Below are 19,404 nucleotides of genomic sequence, written 5' to 3' on the forward strand. Positions count from 1 at the left end.
AAATTAGACTGGGGCTAAAGCATCCTACAATCACAGAGGTTTTAGGGCAGTGGTAGGGAGCTTTATATAACATAGGGGGGCTTTAGGTGTGGCCTTTGAAATCACAGAAGGGCTGCATATAATATTCAGTTAATGTGATGCTACAAACAGCTGTTAGAGACAGCTGACTTATGCAACTGGAAATTATCAGAGACTGCAAACATGTTGTTGGTGTCCTGGTATATGCTTCATTAATGCGAAACTGCATCCTAAAGGGTAAGTTCTGTTCTATGCCCCCCTCCTTCCCACTATTTTTGGCACTTTTTTGGTTGCTGGGGGGTGCAGGTACAGGCTGGTTTTGACAGGTACCCACTCTCACCTCTGCCCAGATCGCTGCAACGATTCCACCAGAAGTTCTCTCCCCACCCATGACCTTCTGTTACACGCCATTGGTCACAGAAGGCTGTGGGAGCATTCACAAAGCAGCATGGCTCTTACATAGTGGGAAGCCGGCTCTGAAGCCACCAGGAATCACAGCCAGCTTTCCACAGTAAATATATTGGCACTAGGAACCCTAAGACTGGCGAAGAACCGGCCCAGGTGAGGACAGTGCTGAATCCCTGGGCAGGTAAGTGTCCTTTTTATAAAAAGTTAGCAGCTTCCACATTTGCGCTCCCTAATGCCCCTTTTAAATTATATATGCTGCATTTGACTTTTTTTTTCAGCAAGTTCCAAATATAAAAAAAAAAAAATCAAAGATGGAAAAGTGTATAGAAAGAGAAAAGGGATAGAGAGTAGAGGGGGGAAAAAGCAAGATAGAAGTACAGAAGAAATAAATCGGCTCAACCAGTTTAAGGAATATTTATCATTCACTGGCTAAAGTAAGCACCAGGACACAGAATATTGTCTGCAGGGGGCTGCACAATGTCAAACCGCCGCTTGCTTCTCTAAAGCCCCAGGTTGGGCAATAGGGCTTTAGGGACCTGCGGAACCTCTCTATTAAACTGTATCTCTGCACACACTGGGAAAGGTTTTCTGCTGGTCCTGGTGGTGAGTTTATAAAATTTAGAGCCACAATCAGGTATCAATGTTTCCATCTTGTTGGAGTGCTTGCAGTTCTTTCTTGGTGTGCCTTTTTGCAATAATGTCACCTATACAGAATCTGTCTTATGTGCAGTTTCTAAGGGTACCTGCAGGGGGCTGTTTTATTAACACTTTCTAGGTGCTGTGGCCCCTTGACCCCGGCAACATCCCATTATTTGCTTTCCCATCTGTTAAAGCATTTTACTTTCTGACATTTCCTTGAAAGTACCAACACCATTTTATCCATGATCATGTCTTGGCTGTTACACTCTTCGAAGCTGGGATTAGCGCATTCTGTGTACTTTCTGACTCCTCTTTGCTGTGGTCTGATCCTGCTGAAGGGCGGCATAGAGGATTAGTAATGGATCTGCAAGGTTCAAATATGCTGTAATTGTACAGGACTACAGTGAGGATGTAAGTAAATGCATTTTTTGGCTGTAGAAGGGAATGGCTAAGAATGCTGTCTGGTTGTGTTTTGGTGTCTTTGTTATATTAGCAAGGTTTCCCTTCAGTTCCCAGAGACACAAGGAAGGAAAAAATAAATCTCTCTAAAGTGAGGATGAGGGTGAATGTTCCACTGGGGGCACAGAGAGCAATACAAAACTTGATAGTGTAACGGAACTGCAACCCACACTGTGCTTGTGGACTTCCATCAGTATACGGCTTCCTCCCAGTCGAGAACATAGATATCAGATTTTTCAGCCGCCCCCCATACAAAGCTAGCTGACAACTTAGCTTGTACTGGAATCTTCCCCTTTATTGAACAGTCAATTTATACACACATCGCCCTCCTGATCAGATTACCACACACAGGTCAGGGGTTTCCTGATTACATTATCATATGCAGATGAAATTGTATACAAAAATAGAATTAACCTGAACTAATTATCTAGCTATCTGGACAGAACAATATGTGAGTTCATTAACATTTAACAATGTAACAGACAGGCTTAATAGAATACACGTCTCACCTCAATACACAAACAATAGGGAGAGCCGGTCTTTGACATTGAAGTTCAATACACATTATCATAGGTAAACACAGAACCCATTTGAAGCAATCCAAACCATTGAGGGCCGGTTCACATTATTGCGAGTGCGGCGACAGCATATAATTCGGAGCGCACTGCTCCTTCATTACATGCGATCTGATGTGCGGATGCGAATTCAGCCATACACTTTGTATGGCTGAATTTGCACTGTATCCGCACCAAACTCGCACATGACCCTTTTTTTCAGCCGCATCAGGATCGGATCGCACAGTGGTTCACACTTGTGCGATCCGATCCTTTGCGAACTGTCAGATTGCACTGCTATATGCGATCAAACTGGGGGTGTCGTTAACATTTAATTGACACCCCCTGCGTATCGCATATGGCAGTGTGAACTGCCAGATGTGCGTTTGCGATGCGGGAACAGGCTGCGAATTCGCAGCGTTCCCGCATCGCACAAGTGTGAACTGGTACTTCGTATCTGTCTTTTACTCCCAGTGATGGTGAGTACCGTCACATACAGGTTACCAAGAAGTATAGACTGTGCATAGAATGGAAGATTTCCCCTCTATTACTGTTCTAGGGATTTACTTTTACTATCAATGATAATGGTAATGTTTCTCCACTCTCTCCAAAACTGAAAAAACTGAGTTTCGCCTTTAATTATACCTTAAACAGCAAGACGTGAGTATTATAAAATCATTGATGCACTTCTTTATTTAACCCTTTTGAAATTTTTAGTGAAACTGTATTTTAAAAAGCGGTTATGATAATTAATAAACCTGTTTTTTACTGTTCTATAGTTTAATTGGCGGGTCTGACTACAAGCTGATTTATCGCCATTATGCCACGCTGTACTTTGTGTTCTGTGTGGATTCCTCTGAAAGTGAACTGGGCATTCTTGACCTCATCCAGGTAATTAACACCAATTTTTATGTGTAACCGAAGTTTCCATCATATATGTTCTATATTACAGTGCAGTGCGATTCCTTCTATCAACATAATTCCTAATCATCAATACAAAAGTGTGAAAAGAAATTAAAGACTGACTGAAAAAAATTCTCTAATAGTCTCTCAATCCACAATATGTGTATCAATATCTTCCAGGCTCGCAACACTGTGTTCAAAACAGGTGACAAAATATATCTTCACAAATGTGTCCTGGGAACCACCACCTCTGTACAAAGTGCCCCTTCACCTCCAGAATCGACTCCACTACAGAGTTTCCTTCACTTTTTACGCTCCTCCTATGGGTGTCTCTGTACCACTCTTCCTCCTCCTAGATCTAATTAAGGTATTTCGAAGTGTACACTCATTCCTCATCCATTGGTACATTTCATTAACAATGAAAAGGGAGGGAACCATAGTGCTCTCTATTTCACAACCTTTTATTCACTTGAAAACAGGGATAGAACTCACTTACATAGATCACATATAAAACAGGCGTTTCAAGATACTCAGCTCACAGCTAATCCTCAGATATCGATTGTATGACGTCACAGGCTCAGCTCCTCCCACCTATAGGTGCGAGCCTGGAAGATATTTATACACATGCTGTCGATTGAAAGACTATTAGAGACACTTTTTTTATTTTTCAATATTGATTTTATTTTTTCAGTCTATAATTTGTTTTCACACTTGTGTATTAATGATTAGGAATTATGCTGATAGAAGGAATTACGCTGCACTGTAATATATATCCTATATCAATTGGGGTGGAATAGTGGAAACACTTGAGAGTGCAAGCGGTAGTCTGGTTGCCTTGGGGATTAGGCACAATTCTTTTGTAAAGTTGTATTCCCATATTGATTTATATTTTTATTAGTGAGAGGGGAGAGTAGTTGGAATCGGCGCAATCCTCATAAATATGTAATAAAACAGTGATGTATCCAGACCATAGAGTGTCACTCTATAATAGTAGTGCAAAGTAAAGTGCCAGTGCAAAGGTGTATTGGATCAATAAAAATCGTGCAAATAAAATTATGGCTGGATAAGTTAAGACACAAAGTGCTGGTGAAAATATTTAATGTGAAGTGACAGATTATAATAATAATAAAATCAATAATTAATAAAAGTTGCAAAAACCAGCTGTATTAAAAAATAGGTGAACAAAGTGGTTGTGATAAAATCTCAAGTGCTTGTGTTTCGATTGTCCACTAGGGGTCGCACTCACCCTTCAACGGAGATACCAATAATAGCTGTAGGGATATCCACAAGAGGGGTCCATGGCAAACTCCCAGATATGTCTCCTGGAGGTCCTCACAGACAAGCGGATCCCATCTGGGTGTTTAAGCACAGGAGCCCCATAGTGCAGTATATATTGTGTAAATTGCGAAATAAATAGTAGCAACTCTCGGTGAAGAAAGTAGCCGATTCGATTCAGAGTGCAATTTGCAGCGCCGGGTAGCTTCCGCGTTCCAACCACTGACGACTGCAGACCGGAGATGACGTTGACGCAAAGTCCCGCCCTACGCGTTTTGTCATTGGACGTCTACTGGAGCGATGTTTGCGCTGATTGGGTTACACTATTTTTACAGAAGCTTACATCAACCACATGCTTCGGATGTAGTGAAAGGTCCATGGACTATCTATTCTTGTCGGAGCTTTAATATGTGGTTTTGTGGGATGGATTGTGTACAATTTACTAGAGTGCTCCAGGCTCCAATTTTTATAGCATAATAGGGTCTTGATTAAAATTCCCTGCCGCGGTACACATACCTCTATGCTGCAGCATCATTGTGATGCTGCAGCTGTCTCGCGTCAGCTGTAAGACCAAGAACTTAGCTATCACTTGAACGCTGATCACTCTATTGGTCTGCTCAAAGCGGAGAGTATTGGCTGTCAGGCATCACTCTCAGCTTGGCTCAACAAGTGTTCACTGGAGCGCCAGGCCGGGTAGGGGGCGGGCGCAACTGGCTATGTCTTTCACCCATACACTGAGAGGTAGAGCCAGCTGGTAATCGGCCTACTGGGTGTATCCTGACATTATTGTTGGAATCCTTCCAGAGCCTGAAGCGACTCTGCCACATCAGCTTATAACCGGCAGTAGCCTGTGAGCCAGAAACGTTTTGGCTGTACTTCTCTCTTAAAATGTATAGGTAATGACATCTGAAATTGTTGATCGAGGCAATATTTGATTGCCTTTTGGGAATCAGGAAGGAGTATTCTTTCCACCGCTGGAGCAAATCGGGCCATGCTTTCTAAAGGGTTTTTTTTTTTTTGTTGCCTTCTATTTTTTACTTCTTTTCTTCTGTCTTTGGTGTCCCTTAACTAGGGCAACTATGAAGATATTTCTGCAAGCTGAACACCAGATTGCCGTTTACCTACACAACTCTGATAAGCATGTTCTTAAAGGAATTTTTGCAAATGCAATTATTATCATCTGTTACACTTTTCAAGGTGTCGCGCTAGGGGGGTGTCCTTTTTTTTTTCTTCTTGCAGTGTATAGATTAGTTTGATGTTCCTTCTAAATTTATTGGATAAAAATTCATTGGCCACCCACATTAAGCCAGCCATATATATGGATCGAAATTCAGCAGGAACTGGCTGAATTTCAATCCATGTATAGACAGTCTGATTGTACCGAAGTCGGTCAATCGATCGACTTGGGTACAACCTGCCTGTAAGATTCTTCTACATGCGATTACTGCCAGCGTCTACAGTTGTGCTCAAAAATGTACATACCTTTATGGGAAATGGTTATACACAGTATGTACCATTTTTAACCACTTCCATACCGCTGAACATCATTGACATCCTGGACTTGAAGTGGAGATATCTGAATGAAGCTTGCAGCTGCAGGCATCATTCAGATATCTTTTTTTTCTGCTGGCGATTCCCTGCAATGTAAAAACAATTCTAGCAGCCGCTTGATTGTTGATTGCTTCTACCGACTCGCTCATGCAAAAGGAATCATTTACCATAGAGCTGACTGAGGACCACATGGTCCCTGGCCATCTCTATGACCTTTGGAGGCTAGGCGTGATGTCCGGCGCTGGCAGATGTAAACACTCTTATAGACACCAGATCTTGCTGTAAAGAGGACCTGTCATGTCCTATTGCTATTAAAAGGGATGTTTACATTCCTTGTAATATTAATGAAAGTGATAAAAAAAAAAAAATTAAGGGGAGAGTGTACAAATCTAAAAAAAAAAAAAAATTTAGAGCGCCCCCGTCCCCTTGTGCTAGCACGCAGAAGCATACGTAGGTCACGTCTGCATGAGTAAAGGACGTTTAAACCACATGTGAGGTTTTGCCGTGAACGTTAGAGTGAGAGCAATAATTCTAGCGCAAGACCTGCTCTGTAAGTAAATTAGTAACCTGTAAAAATGTTTAAATCGTAGCTTATGGAGATTTTAAGCACCGAAGGTAAAGCGTGACATTTTCGGTATCTATTTACTTGGGGTAACCTCATCTTTTACATTATACAAAAAAATCGGGTTAACTGTGGTGTGTTGTGTTTTTTTTTTTTTTTTTTTTTTTTTTTTTTTATGAAAGTGTTTTTCAAAAAAATCGTGTTTGAAAAACTGATGCGCAAATACCGTGTGACATAAGAAATTGCAAAGATTTTATTTTTTTCCCTAGGGTCTCTAACTAAAAAAAAAAAAAATATATATATATATATATATATATATATATATATATATATATATATATATATATATATATATATATATATATATATATATATATATATATATATATACACAGTACAGACCAAAAGTTTGGACACACCTTCTCATTCAAAGAGTTTTCATGACTATGAAAATTGTAGATTCACACTGAAGGCATCAAAACTATGAATTAACACATGTGGAATTATATACATAACAAAAAAGTGTGAAACAACTGAAAATATGTCATATTCTAGGTTCTTCAAAGTAGCCACCTTTTGCTTTGATTACTGCTTTGCACACTCTTTGCATTCTCTTGATGAGCTTCAAGAGGTAGTCACCTGAAATGGTCTTCCAACAGTCTTGAAGGAGTTCCCAGGGATGCTTAGCACTTGTTGGCCCTTTTGCCTTCACTCTGGGGTCCAGCTCACCCCAAACCATCTGGATTGGGTTCAGGTCCGGTGACTGTGGAGGCCAGGTCATCTGGCGCAGCACCCCATCACTCTCCTTCTTGGTCAAATAGCCCTTACACAGCCTGGAGGTGTGTTTGGGGTCATTATCCTGCTGAAAAATAAATTATGATCCAACTAAACGCAAACTGGATGGAAAACCATGCCGCTGCAAGATGCTGTGGTAGCCATGCTGGTTCAGTATGGCTTCAATTTTGAATAAATCCCCAACAGTGTCACCAGCAAAGCACCCCCACACCATCACACCTTCTCCTCCATGCTTCACGATGGGAACCAGGCATGTAGAGTCCATCCGTTCACCTTTTCTGCGTCGCACAAAGACACGGTGGTTGGAACCAAAAATCTCAAATTTGGACTCCTCAGACCAAAGCACAGATTTCCACTGGTCTAATGTCCATTCCTTGTGTTCTTTAGCCCAAACAAGTCTCTTCTGCCACTCGTTTTCCTGTACTTAGCTGCTTTTTTCCTGCCATAATACAAATTCTAACCAGGGCCGTCTTTATTCTAGATTGGACCCTGGGCAAAAATGTTCCTGGGCCCTCTTGAATCCACTTATCAATTATTTGGGGGCTCAAGGGGCAGCTGCTTTGGGCCCCACAACGACTAGACCCGGGGCAGCTGCCCCTTTTGCCCTGTGTTAAAGACAGCCCTGATTCTAACAGTCTATTCAGTAGGACTATCAGCTGTGTATCCACCTGACTTCTGCACAACACAACTGATGGTCCCAACCCCATTTATAAGGCAAGAAATCACACTTATTAAACCTGACAGCTCACACCTGTCAAGTGAAAACCATTTCAGGTGACTACCTCTTGAAGTGTGATGACTCTACAATTTTCATAGTCATGAAAATAAAGAAAACTCTTTGAATGAGAAGGTGTGTCCAAACTTTTGGTCTGTAATATATATATATATATATATATATATATATATATATATTAGTGCCTTGGGAAAGTATTCGGCCCCATAGAACTTTTCGACCTTTTGCCACATTTCAGGCTTCAAACATAAAGATATAAAACTGTAATCAACAACAAGTGGGACACAATCATGAAGTGGAACGAAATTTATTGGATATTTCAAATTTTTTTAACAAATAAAAAAACTGAAAAATTGGGCGTGCAAAATTATTCACGCCCCTTAAGTTAATACTTTGTAGCGCCACCTTTTGCTGCGATTACAGCTGTATGTCGCTTGGGGTATGTCTCTATCAGTTTCAGGTTGGATGGAGAGCGTTGGTGAACAGCAGTTTTCAGTTCTTTCCACAGATTCTCGATTGGATTCAGGTCTGCACGTTGACTTGGCCATTCTAACACCTGGATATGTTTATTTGTGAACCATTCCATTGTAGATTTTGCTTTATGTTTTGGATCATTGTCTTGTTGGAAGACAAATCTCCGTCCCATTCTCAGGTCTTTTGCAGACTTCATCAGGTTTTCTTCCAGAATGGTCCTGTATTTGGCTCCATCCATCTTCCCATCAATTTTAACCATCTTCCCTGTCCCTGCTGAAGAAAAGTAGGCCCAAACCATGATGCTGCCACCACCATGTTTGACAGTGGGGATGGTGTGTTCAGGGTGATGAGCTGTATTGCTTTTACGCCAAACATAACGTTTTGCATTGTTGCCAAAAAGTTCGATTTTGGTTTCATCTGACCAGAGCACCTTCTTCCACATGTTTGGTGTGTCTCCCAGGTGGCTTGTGGCAAACTTTAAACGACACTTTTTATGGATATCTTTAAGAAATGGCTTTCTTCTTGCCACTCTTCCATAAAGGCCAGATTTGTGCAGTATACGACTGATTGTTGTCCTATGGACATAGTCTCCCACCTCAGCTGTAGATCTCTGCAGTTCATCCAGAGTGATCATGGGCCTCTTGGCTGCATCTCTGATCAGTCTTCTCCTTGTATGAGCTGAAAGTTTAGAGGGACGGCCAGATCTTCGTAGATTTGCAGTGGTCTGATACTCCTTCCATTTCAATATTATCGCTTGCACAGTGCTGCTTGGGAAATCTTTTTGTATCCAAATCCGGCTTTAAACTTCTCCACAACAGTATATTGGACCTGCCTGGTGTGTTCCTTGTTCTTCATGATGCTCTCTGCGCTTTAAACGGACCTCTGAGACTATCACAGTGCAGGTGCATTTATACGGAGACTTGATTACACACAGGTGGATTCTATTTATCATCATTAGTCATTTAGGTCAACATTGGATCATTCAGAGATCCTCACTGAACTTCTGGAGAGAGTTTGCTTCACTGAAAGTAAAGGGGCTGAATAATTTTGCACGCCCAATTTTCAGTTTATTTGTTAACAAAGTTTGAAATATCCAATAAATTTCACTCCACTTCATGATTGTGTCCCACTTGTTGTTGATTCTTCACAAAACATTAGTGTTATATCTTTATGTTTGAAGCCTGAAATGTGGTAAAAGGTTGAAAAGTTCAAGGAAGCCGAATACTTTTGCAAGGCACTGTGTGTGTGTGTATGTGTGTATATGTGTGTGTGTGTATGTGTGTGTGTGTATATATATATATATATATATATATATATACAAACACACTGTTTGGGGGTTCTGGGTAGTTTTCTGGCAAAAAAATTATGATTTTTACATGTAGGAGAGGAATGCCAAAATTGACCCGGTATGGAAGCGGTTAAAGAAAACATGAGTGAGAAACTGTCGTGACACCTGGTTTGCACCTCCAATGGGTGGATGAATTCACTTACCTGGGAGTCAGAGTTTCTCAAGAGGTAACCAACTACATCCTGCTTAACCTAACTCCAGTTAAACAGGGTAAGACTAGGCTAAAAGCATGGCAGAACCTTCCCCTGTCCCTTCTCGGATGCGTTAATCTCATTAAAATGACATTTCTTCCCAAATTCAATTACTTCCAAAATCTCCCACAATGGATTCCCAAATCCTTTTTTATGCAACTGTATGGCATGTTCTCCTCTTTCCTTCCACACTGGCGCACCCGTATCACAAGGTGGCCTAGCACTACCCGACTGCCATAAATATTACATTGCTACCCAGCTGGTCACTGTAGCCTGGTGGCTGAACCGAGATTTGGCCAACTCATCCATGGTCCTAGAGGCAGCGGTACTGCGCTCCATAGAGGACCTAAATGTCTACCTTTCTGAGATCCTAAAGCTCTGAATGATTTAACACCCTCAATGCTCACTACCCTTAGGGCCTGGAAGGTAGGACTTGCCTGGGATCGTTATCCACAATTTGCAGTTTCCCCAAATTCTCCTCTATGCAACAACCCTACACTACCTCACTTATTTAGGCTTCTGGAGCCTGGTACCTGGACTAAATTCCAAGTCAAATTAGTGAAAGATGCCTCATCAGAGCTATCAATGCATCCCATTAACTATTTTGTTTCTAACAACAATATTCCCTCAGCATACCTATTTTGATACCTACAGTTCTCCCATGCTTCAAAAAGTCCATTCCCCTCGGGGGAGGCTCAGCTGGTTGCCTCAGATCTTGAAAAAATTACAATTACAAGTTATGAATGCTCGGAGAAGCCCAACTCCTGTATCGTCCCTGTAGCTCTGAGCTTTGCCAGCGATGGTTTACTGATTCTCCTGAGCTAGACCCTGAGGACTGGGAGGATATATGGAACTTTCTGTTCAAAATGCCAATCTCTCTAAAGCAGGGGTGAGGAACCTTTTTTCTGCCAAGGGCCATTTGGATGTTTATAAAATCATTCGGGGGCCGTATAAAATTATCAACTTAAAAATGTGCCTGTTATATTTGGTCAAACATTTAATTAACTCACCCCTAATGTGATGGCTGCAACTGCTTCTCTTTGGTGAGGAGTGTGATGTTAGCTGGTATTGATGATGATGCTACTCGCAATTGGTTTTCCATGTTTGCGTCGGTGAGTCTGGAGCGCACTTGACTCTTTGTGGTGGTAAGTTTTGAAAAGAACTGCTGGTGGGTACAGCTGGCTGATACTGCTGGTGGGTACAGCTGGCTCAGGCTGGTACGACTGGCTTGTACTGTGCTGTGGGTACTGCTGGCTGGTACTGCTGTGGGTACTGCTGGCTCAGGCTGGTACTGTGCTGTAGGCACTGCTGGCTGGTACTGCTGGCTCAGGCTGGTACTACTGGCTAGTACTGCTGGCTGGTATTGCTGTGGGTACTGCTGGCTCAGGTTGGTACTGTGCTGTAGGTACTGCTGGCTGGTACTGTTGTGGGTACTGCTTACTCTGGCTGGTACTGCTGTGAGTACTGCTGGCTCTGGCTGGTACTGCTGGTTCTTGCTGGTTCTGCTGGCTCTGGCTGGTATTGCTGTGAGTACTGCTGGTTCTGGCTGGGACTGCTGGTACTGCTGTGAGTAGTGCTGGCTCTGGCTGGTACTGCTGGCTCTGGCTGGTATTGCTGGCTCTGGCTGGTTCTGCTGGGAGTACTGCTGGTTCTGGCTGGTACTGCTGGCTCTGGCTGGTACTGCTGTGTGTGCTTCTGGCGGTAAATGCTGGCTAGCAGTGGAGCCTCGCTGGAGGAAGATGCAATGTTTCCTGTATTGGTCAAAGGCGGAGTTCATTTGATGTCACTCTGCTGTGCCTCACTCAGACTGTCAGAACAGAGCCTGAACTATACAGGAAGCATCGGCTCCATTCTGACAGATTAGCTGAGAGACTCAGCTGCACGGGGGGCCGGACCAAATGACTTTGAGGGCCGCATACGGCCCCCAGGCCTTAGGTTCCCCACCCCTGCTCTAAAGGATCATCTCATCCAGTTCAAGATTGTCTACAGAGCCCACCTCGACACCTCACAGACACAAAATAGGGCCTGCCCACTCCTCGGCTTATTGACACTGCGATCCTTCTCAGGGGGACTTTATCCAAATATTTTGGTCCTGTCCTGCAATACCTACGTATTTTAAACAAATACTTTCAGTAATCAACTCACTGACTAGCACCCCCACTGCTCCCTTCCCAAAGGTGTGCCTATTGGGCCTGGTAGAGGACTAGAATCCTAGGGTTGCGGAGAGGACTATCGTTGGCCTCCTGCTGTTTTATGCCAGAAAAGCAATAACGCTCCAGTGGAAAAAATCCCCTTCTTCCATCTCCTTTTGGAAGTTACAAGTTAATAATGATTTACCTTATTATAAAGATACATTCCTCCATAGAGGCTTTCCTAAGAAATACAACAAGGTCTGGGCCAAATTGTTAATGGACCCTTCCACGGCTGTGGATGATTAAATTCCTGCACGTTACCCAACAATAGATGCTAACGGTTCAACTGGCGCATAGGGTTTCTTTAGGTTCTCTAATTTGATCAGCCAGAATGGTCTATGACACATGGTTTCTCTGATTTGTAGGTTGCATATTGTACAGTCCTTAATGCCTTCTTGTATCATGCCTGATGTCCTTGTCAAAAGCTCTTCCTTGCCCCTGCGTGGGCTAAGTGCCCGAGACTGGAATGTTTTGTATGTGTAATTGCTTTGCACTATATTAAAAATCAATAAAAAGATTTTGGGAAAAAAATAAAATAAAACGTGAGTGAGCAGGCAAAACACCTTTTTTATGGAATTCATATTCTGTAACGGTAGGTGATAACAGAATGGCATAATTGGAAAACAAAACATGGCTACCAGTAAACAAATGAAACGACCCCTGTACAAAAGTCAGCATTCCCTTAGTTCTTAATACTGTGTATTGCCCTCTTTAACATCAATGACCATGTGCAGTCTTTTGTAGTAGCTGTCTAAGAGGCCCTGAATTCTTGCAGGTGGTAGAGTTGCCCATTCATCTTGGCAGAATGTCTCCAGGTCATGCAAAGTCCTTGGTCGTCTTGCATGAACCGCACGTTTGAGATCTCCCCAGAGTGGCTCTAAGATTTTAAGGTCAGGTGACTGTGATGGCCACTCCAAAACCTTCACCTTTTTCTTCTGTAACTACTGGAGGGTCAACTTAGCCTTGTGCTTAGGGTCATGCTAGAAAGTCCAATAGTGTCCCATGTGCAGCTTTTGTGCAGAATTGTAATGCAAATTGTCTGCCAGTATTTTCTAAAAACATGCTGCATTCATCTTGTCATCAATTTTCACAAGTGTTCCCCTGCCCTTAGAGCTCACATACCCACAATACCTCAGTGAGCCAAAACCATGCTTCACAGTGGGGATGGTATTCTTGTTTCTATAGGCCTTGTTGACCCCTCTCCAAACATAGCTCTTATGGTTGTGACCATAAAGCTCTAGTTTGGTCTCGTCACTTCAGATTACAATGTGCCAGAAGCTGTGAGGTGTGTCAAAGTGTTGTTAGCATATTGTAACCAGGCTTTTTGTGTGGCATTGGCGCAGTAAAGGCTTCCTTCTGGCAACTCGACCATGTGTTCATTTTTGTTCAAGTATTGTCATATTGTGCTCCTTGAACCAACCACACCGCCTTTTTCCAGAGCAACCTGTATTTCTCCTGAGGTTACCAGTGTGTTTTCCTTTGTATCCTGAACAATTATTCTGGAAGTTGTAGCTGCAATAATTCTTGATCTACCTGACCTTGGCTTGGTATCAAGACATCCCTGACTTTTCCACTTCTTAAAGCGGAGTTCTAAAAGTGGAACTCCGCTCATCTGCTTCCCCCCCTCCTGTGCCCCATTTGGCACCTTTCAGGGGGTAGGGGGGGGGACGGGTACCTGTTTTTGACAGCGCTGTCCCGCGAAAGTTCGTCCCCCTCCTTTTTCCTCCGCCGCTGGGCCAATTACAAAGCGCAGTGCTCTTTGCACAGTAGGGAACCAGCAGTGAAGCCAGAAGGCTTCACTGCTGGGTTCCCTTACTCTGGAATGTGGCTGCGGAGGCGGCACCCAAGAGCCAATACGTAAATCGTCTTCGCATTGCGGGCTCCCTGGACAGGTAAGTTCAAACATTCAGGGCCGTTTGGGTGATTTCTGTTATCGTTATGTTTTAAAAAGGAGCCAAACAACTTTGTGCTAATAAATGGCTTCATATTATCACTATCCTTAAATAAAAGACAGTTTTTTTTTCAATATCCGTACCAAAATTTCACAATTTCTGCCAGGCTATGCAAACTTTTGAGCACAACTTTATATGCGCTAGAAGTAATCATATTCTGCCGACCGGCAAGGCTCCCTGCACCCTTCCTGCCAGCAGAACACAATAGCGCTGCGGGAGACTTTTCCCCCATCAACACTGGCTGTATTGTTGAGGGAATCGAGTGATTTTTTGCTAAAAAAGGAATAAAATTGATCGATGGCATTCCTAAGACTTATATAGAAAAATATCAATGACAAGGGCTATGTAGGGAATTGTGGATTGATTATAACTGTTTTTAGAGAATAGTAGAGTGAGAGACCCCTTCTGAATTTATATTGCCATTGAAAACCTGAGGGAAGTGTTTGTGACTGGGATAGAATTATATTAAGTGATATGTGGTGACGTTCATACATCTCTCAAGAGAAACTCTTGGAATGTATCTTGGGGAGAGGGAATTGGGGTAGAGGAGGGGCATGTGGCCAGGATAGGACCACTGTATTGGGCCCCTTTACCATGACCTAATCAGATACAGTGGCGGCTGGTGCATGATAAATTGGGGGGGGGGCCCGGCAAAACCCACACCCCCGCGGGACGGCCAGCCGGCAGGCAAATCCACACCCAACCCCCCGCGAGACGGCTGGCCAGCCGGACAGCCAGAATTCTTACCACCTCCTTCCCGGATGGCTGAGATTCTCCTCCGGCCGGCCTTGCGTCTCCTCCCTCTTCCTGGCCAATGGCCTGTAAAAACGCCTCTCTTTTCAGCCAATCGGGAAAGGGACCTGCTTCCTGATTGGCTGGGAGGAGAATCAGTGTAATAATAGCGAATGCACCTCAAGTCCACCCCTTTTTTTTGAAGCCTATTAGAACCTCTGGATCTAATCACGTGCTTAAAAAAAAAAAAAACCCCATTAGAATCCATGCATCCAGCGCCCTGCATGTAGATTAGGGGGCCGGATGCATGGATAGGGGAACGGCGCCCCTGCACCCCCAATGGATTACCGCCACTGATCAGATACTTAATTTATCTCTATAGACCAGCGGGTGTAAACAGACTTGTGTCCGTTTGCACCTGCCTGCCTCAAATCTGGTCTGCTAAAAACATACGGAAGGGGATTTGTCCTCTTCTGTGAGGGGCCAATTGGCTCGGAGTCTGTTTACACACAACCGCCCATAGAGCAGAGCGGGCTCGGTGTGTGTCTGCTCTGCTTAACTAAGCGGACACGGGCCTGTCATCTGCCCACTCTGCTCTGCTATCCAGGGGATCACCGGACTAATCCCCTGCTGAGAAAAGAGGATCCGCCCCATATGAAATACTGCATAGTAGTTGTTTGGGCAGAAGGAAAGGGGAGTCCTAATGAGTGAAACTGAAGAGGATCTCTGCCATTAGTAGTGATCAGGACATGAAAGTCCCACATTGGGAAATCATTATACTGTTGACCTGCATCCTGTTTAGAAGGGGATATTTTCCTGACGGTAGAAAACCCCTTTGTGGAAAAACCGAGAAAGACCTGCTGTTAAGTTTATTTTATTGCAAAGTGAAAAAACACTGAGAGATCTCTCTAGAAATCATTGAACATCGTACTAAAGCGGCTGTCTTTTTAATATTTTATTTCAGGAAAATTAGATACTGTATCCACAAAAGTGGCTATGAGGACTTTGGAGTTCCACCCAAATGTGGAACTTCTGCTCATTTGTTTCCTCCTTCCCCCTCCGGTGCCACGATTGGCACCTTTCAGGGGGAAGGGGGGGGGGGGGGAACGGGTACTTGTTTTTGACAGGTATCCTTCCCCACTTCCAGGAAATGGCACTGTGGCGAAGTTAGGTCCCCTCCTCCTACCCTCCGCTGTCGAGCCAATTCGAATGCACAGCGTGCTTTGCGCATGCGCAGTAGGGACCCGACCGTGAAGCTGCAAGGCTTCACTGCCGGGTTCCCTTACCGGAAATGGCAGCGGCAGCACCCGACAGCCGATGGAAACATCAGCTGCGGTGCCGACATCACTGGACTCCAGGACAGGTAAGTGTACTAATATTAAAAGTCAGCTACAGTATGTGTAGCTGCTGACTTTAAATTTTTGGAGGGGGGCGGAGCTCCGCTTTAAAGCAGTATTAAAGAAGTGCAGCCAAAGCTTGTTTGGCTGTACTCCTCCTGGATTACAGGAATGCAGGTTTTTCTGCACACCTGTGACTGACCGTCGCCAGCTCTCTGCTTACTAAGAACTGTGTGATCAGCGGTCTTTGATGGTTGCCTGCATCCACCTAGGTAAGTATGATTTAAAAAAATAAATCACAAACTTCTTTATTAAAGGGTAACTCCACTTTCATGGGGAAAGAAAATAGCAAATAAAAAACAATATAGCGTATACAATTGCGACACAAGTCATATTGTAATTGAATGTTATTAAAAATGACCTTTCCTTTTCAATCTGCAGCTGTTGTAATTTTCTACAACTACAATGCAATATGGCTCTCTGGAGGTGTTGCGTACACAGAATGTATACTGACCACACCCCCAGAAACATAATTTCCTGCTTGTGTGATTGGCTCGCCAATTTTCCCAGAAGTCTGCCTAAGATACAAGTCAGATTTCGGACATCCCCTGCAACAAAAATGTCATTTTTGGTGAGATACTCCCAATAGGAACACATCTCAAGGGATGCAGGCCCAGCAGATTTCCTCATTAGAGCCCTGCATCTGTCGCAGCGGACAGATAATTATGAAACCACTCCATTAGACCCACTCAGCACAGAGGAACAAACAATGATTTCTCAGAATAGCAAAAGGTAGGAATCTGCAACTAAGTTTGGTAAAAATCCTTGTAATGTACAGAGATCACTCAGAGGGGGTTTTTTTTTTTTTTCAACAAATGTGAAATTACGCTTTAAGCCAAACCTTTATTATATTGCAGCTTACCGATTCTTGAATGTGAGGGCTGCATTAGTTTTCTTTTTTTTTTTTTTGCAGTTAGTGATGAGACAAACCATTTACCACTGACAGGGGTAATTAAATTGATCAGCTTTTATTTATGTAAAACCTTTATCCCAAAAGGAAAAAAACTATGTGCTATAACTGCTTATAAAGTATTAGCTGCAGTTTGGCTTCAGTTTGTTAGGGTATTTAAATCTGTTAGTACCTTTGACACTCTCCTCCCCCCCCAGACTGACAATTCTACTATCCAAAGGTGCCTCCTGTGCCCCTTCATCCAGAGTGGAGGCACTCTCGTATAGGAGGCGTGTTACTGGCCAGATCACCAGGTGAAAGCAGAAAAGAAAAAAAGCCTAAAAAAAAAACGAATGCAGCCATTGCATCTAATTATTGGTAAGCTGTAATATTGACCGTTTTGGTTTTGGGTCTCATACCGCTTTAAAGACTCGGGTTACTGAAAAATGTGTTCACATCTCTGTAATATAACGTCAGTTTAAATTGTTATTACAGGAATAGACCAAAGCTGGCTATTAGCTTTAGATCAATATTGTACCGAATCAAATGGACTGACTGCTGTCACCTGAAGTCCCATACAAATATATATTAGATAGAGCCCTGGGTGTAATAGCTGTGTGAAAAAGACAAAGAATTCAATGCAGAATTTTCACTGCTGGGTGGGATTAGCCTTTAAATGTGATTTTGTTTGTTCAGTCTTGTACAGTGTACAGGTATAATAAATAGTGAAGGATCTCAATAGAACTGTATAATGTATCTGCAGAAAACCGCTTACTGTTCATTATTTGTAATAACCAGCAGAGGGCGTGCATGTACAAGGTAATGACTCCAAGCTAAAACTACTCCTAATAAATACATAGAGAAGCGTTTTACTGGCATTCTCTATTAATGAGCATAGGGAACATTAAAACTTTAACCCAAAAAAAGGGAGAAGCCCCCAAACGCAAAACTTCAGGGGTCTCAAAAAAAAAAAAAAAGCAGGAAAAAATTATACTGCATGATAGTTTCCTTCACTATGTTACCAGCAAGTAATCTACTCCTATTGGTGAATTTCCTCCATAGTTTCTAACTAACACATTTTATTCATATATTCATACACATCGGACATATGGTTTTACATATATGCTTTAGTATATAGTATTATAGTATAAAATGTTGTGCAGGGACCGAGCTGGTGTTCTGCAAGACCATTTCTTAAAGCTGAACTTAACCCATAATAACTTGATAAAAAATAATGTTGTTTAGCAAGGAACAAACATTCCACATCAATAATTATTCTGCCAAAATTAGTGTGCGCTGTAAATTGCCTCCAGCGTTGCTCCATTTTCCTAAAGCCCGAAGCCCCTGAGCAGCAGTAAATCTTTTGGCTGTCAGCAGTTTGGCCTCTACATTTTCAGCACAGTGCAACTGAGCATGTGCAGAGCAATGTGAGACAGTGTATTACTAGGTTTTAAACCGTATAGGCAATTATTTTTAATGTTTTACATAGCTTTACCAACAAAAGGGACCAGCCTGAAGTGACCTAGCTGGATTAAGGTTCCACTTTAAGACCAATATAGTTTTATTTGGATGTAATCCTTGCTGGTCATTTATAATGGGAATGGGACTGTCTATCTATTTATTACTATTTTCTGCTGCCTGTATCGCTTTATTAGGTGCTTTTTTTTTCTGATGCTTAGTAATCCAGTGTAATCATGTGTCGGCATGCACACAGCGTGGTAGGGCTTCCGGTAACCACGCTGGAACGCACGCAGCTGTAACGGTAACATGTTTCGGAGCATGCGTAGCTCCTTCATCAGTCCTCCGCCCGCTGAGGATCCATCGAAATATAAAGACAAATGGGCCTGGAGATGGGAGGGGCTGGATGATTACTTCATGCCTGCTCGTCAAAAGACAACAAGGGGGAGGAAGGACGGGGGAAGGGAAGGAGCAGGCATACATATCGGCATCGTATTTGTATCTATCATGATCGATTGTGTTCAGGAGCACCAAGCCTTTTGGGGTTCATTAATTTCATTGACCAGAATATTAATGTATTCTAAAATGAATGTACACTCAAGGGCTCAAGCGCTTAAAGGATAAGTTCACCTTTGGGAACGTCACATGTTCTACGTGATTGTAGGGTGGAACATGTGGCATGTTCCTAGTGCTGCAGCTCCCGCCCGCTGCCCCCCCCCCCCCCCCCCCCCCCCCGTGCCAGGTGTATGGGGAGAAGTTCTCCATACTAGCTGTCATATTTTGAAAGCTCCGCCCACACGGCTGCGTCGTTTATACCTAGAGTTGAAAGCAGCGCAGCTGTGCGGGGCTCCGCCCACATGGCTGCGTCGTTTAT

At 43.1% G+C, this 19,404-nt stretch overlaps 1 protein-coding gene across 2 annotated transcripts in view; it reads left to right on the forward strand.

The window, feature by feature from the left end:
• Window positions 1-19,404, forward strand: part of LOC309552335 (AP-3 complex subunit sigma-2) — a 118,522-nt gene that overhangs the window by 4,564 nt on the left and 94,554 nt on the right. For both annotated transcript variants that reach the window (XM_082253247.1, XM_082253248.1), the window contains exon 3: window positions 2,858-2,969. In XM_082253247.1, the coding sequence (XP_082109373.1) occupies window positions 2,858-2,969 (112 nt within the window). The remainder of the gene's footprint in view (window positions 1-2,857; window positions 2,970-19,404) is intronic.

This window comes from Pelophylax lessonae, assembly GCF_965119305.1.
Source record: "Pelophylax lessonae genome assembly, chromosome: 4".
Lineage (NCBI taxonomy): Eukaryota > Metazoa > Chordata > Amphibia > Anura > Ranidae > Pelophylax > Pelophylax lessonae.